This window comes from Nestor notabilis, unplaced genomic scaffold (assembly GCF_000696875.1).
Source record: "Nestor notabilis isolate BGI_N333 unplaced genomic scaffold, ASM69687v1 scaffold22376, whole genome shotgun sequence".
NCBI classification, from domain to species: domain Eukaryota; kingdom Metazoa; phylum Chordata; class Aves; order Psittaciformes; family Psittacidae; genus Nestor; species Nestor notabilis.
The window spans coordinates 334-556 of NW_009931728.1; the positions used below are offsets into that span (position 1 = coordinate 334).

General features: G+C 61.9%; 1 protein-coding gene across 1 annotated transcript in view; it reads left to right on the forward strand.

The window, feature by feature from the left end:
* The window catches only part of LOC104406923 (class I histocompatibility antigen, F10 alpha chain-like), a gene marked incomplete at both ends in the record, with an annotated part of 1,626 nt that overhangs the window by 316 nt on the left and 1,087 nt on the right, over positions 1 to 223 (forward strand). Inside the window, 1 exon segment of the mRNA XM_010016045.1 lies at positions 28 to 220. Within this exon segment, the coding sequence (XP_010014347.1) occupies positions 28 to 220 (193 nt within the window).

Here is a 223-nt window from a genome sequence, read left to right on the forward strand (position 1 = left end):
AGCCCCCTCTCGCTGGTGCTGGTCCAGGGGCTCACACACTGCAGTGGATGTACGGCTGTGACCTCCTGGATGACGGGAGCACCAGGGGGTACAGGCAGAACGCCTACGACGGGAAGGACTTCATCGCCTTCGACATGGGCACCATGACGTTCATCGCGGCGGATGCGGCAGCACAGGTCACCAAGAGGAAGTGGGAACACGATGGGAATGTCGCTGAGCACTG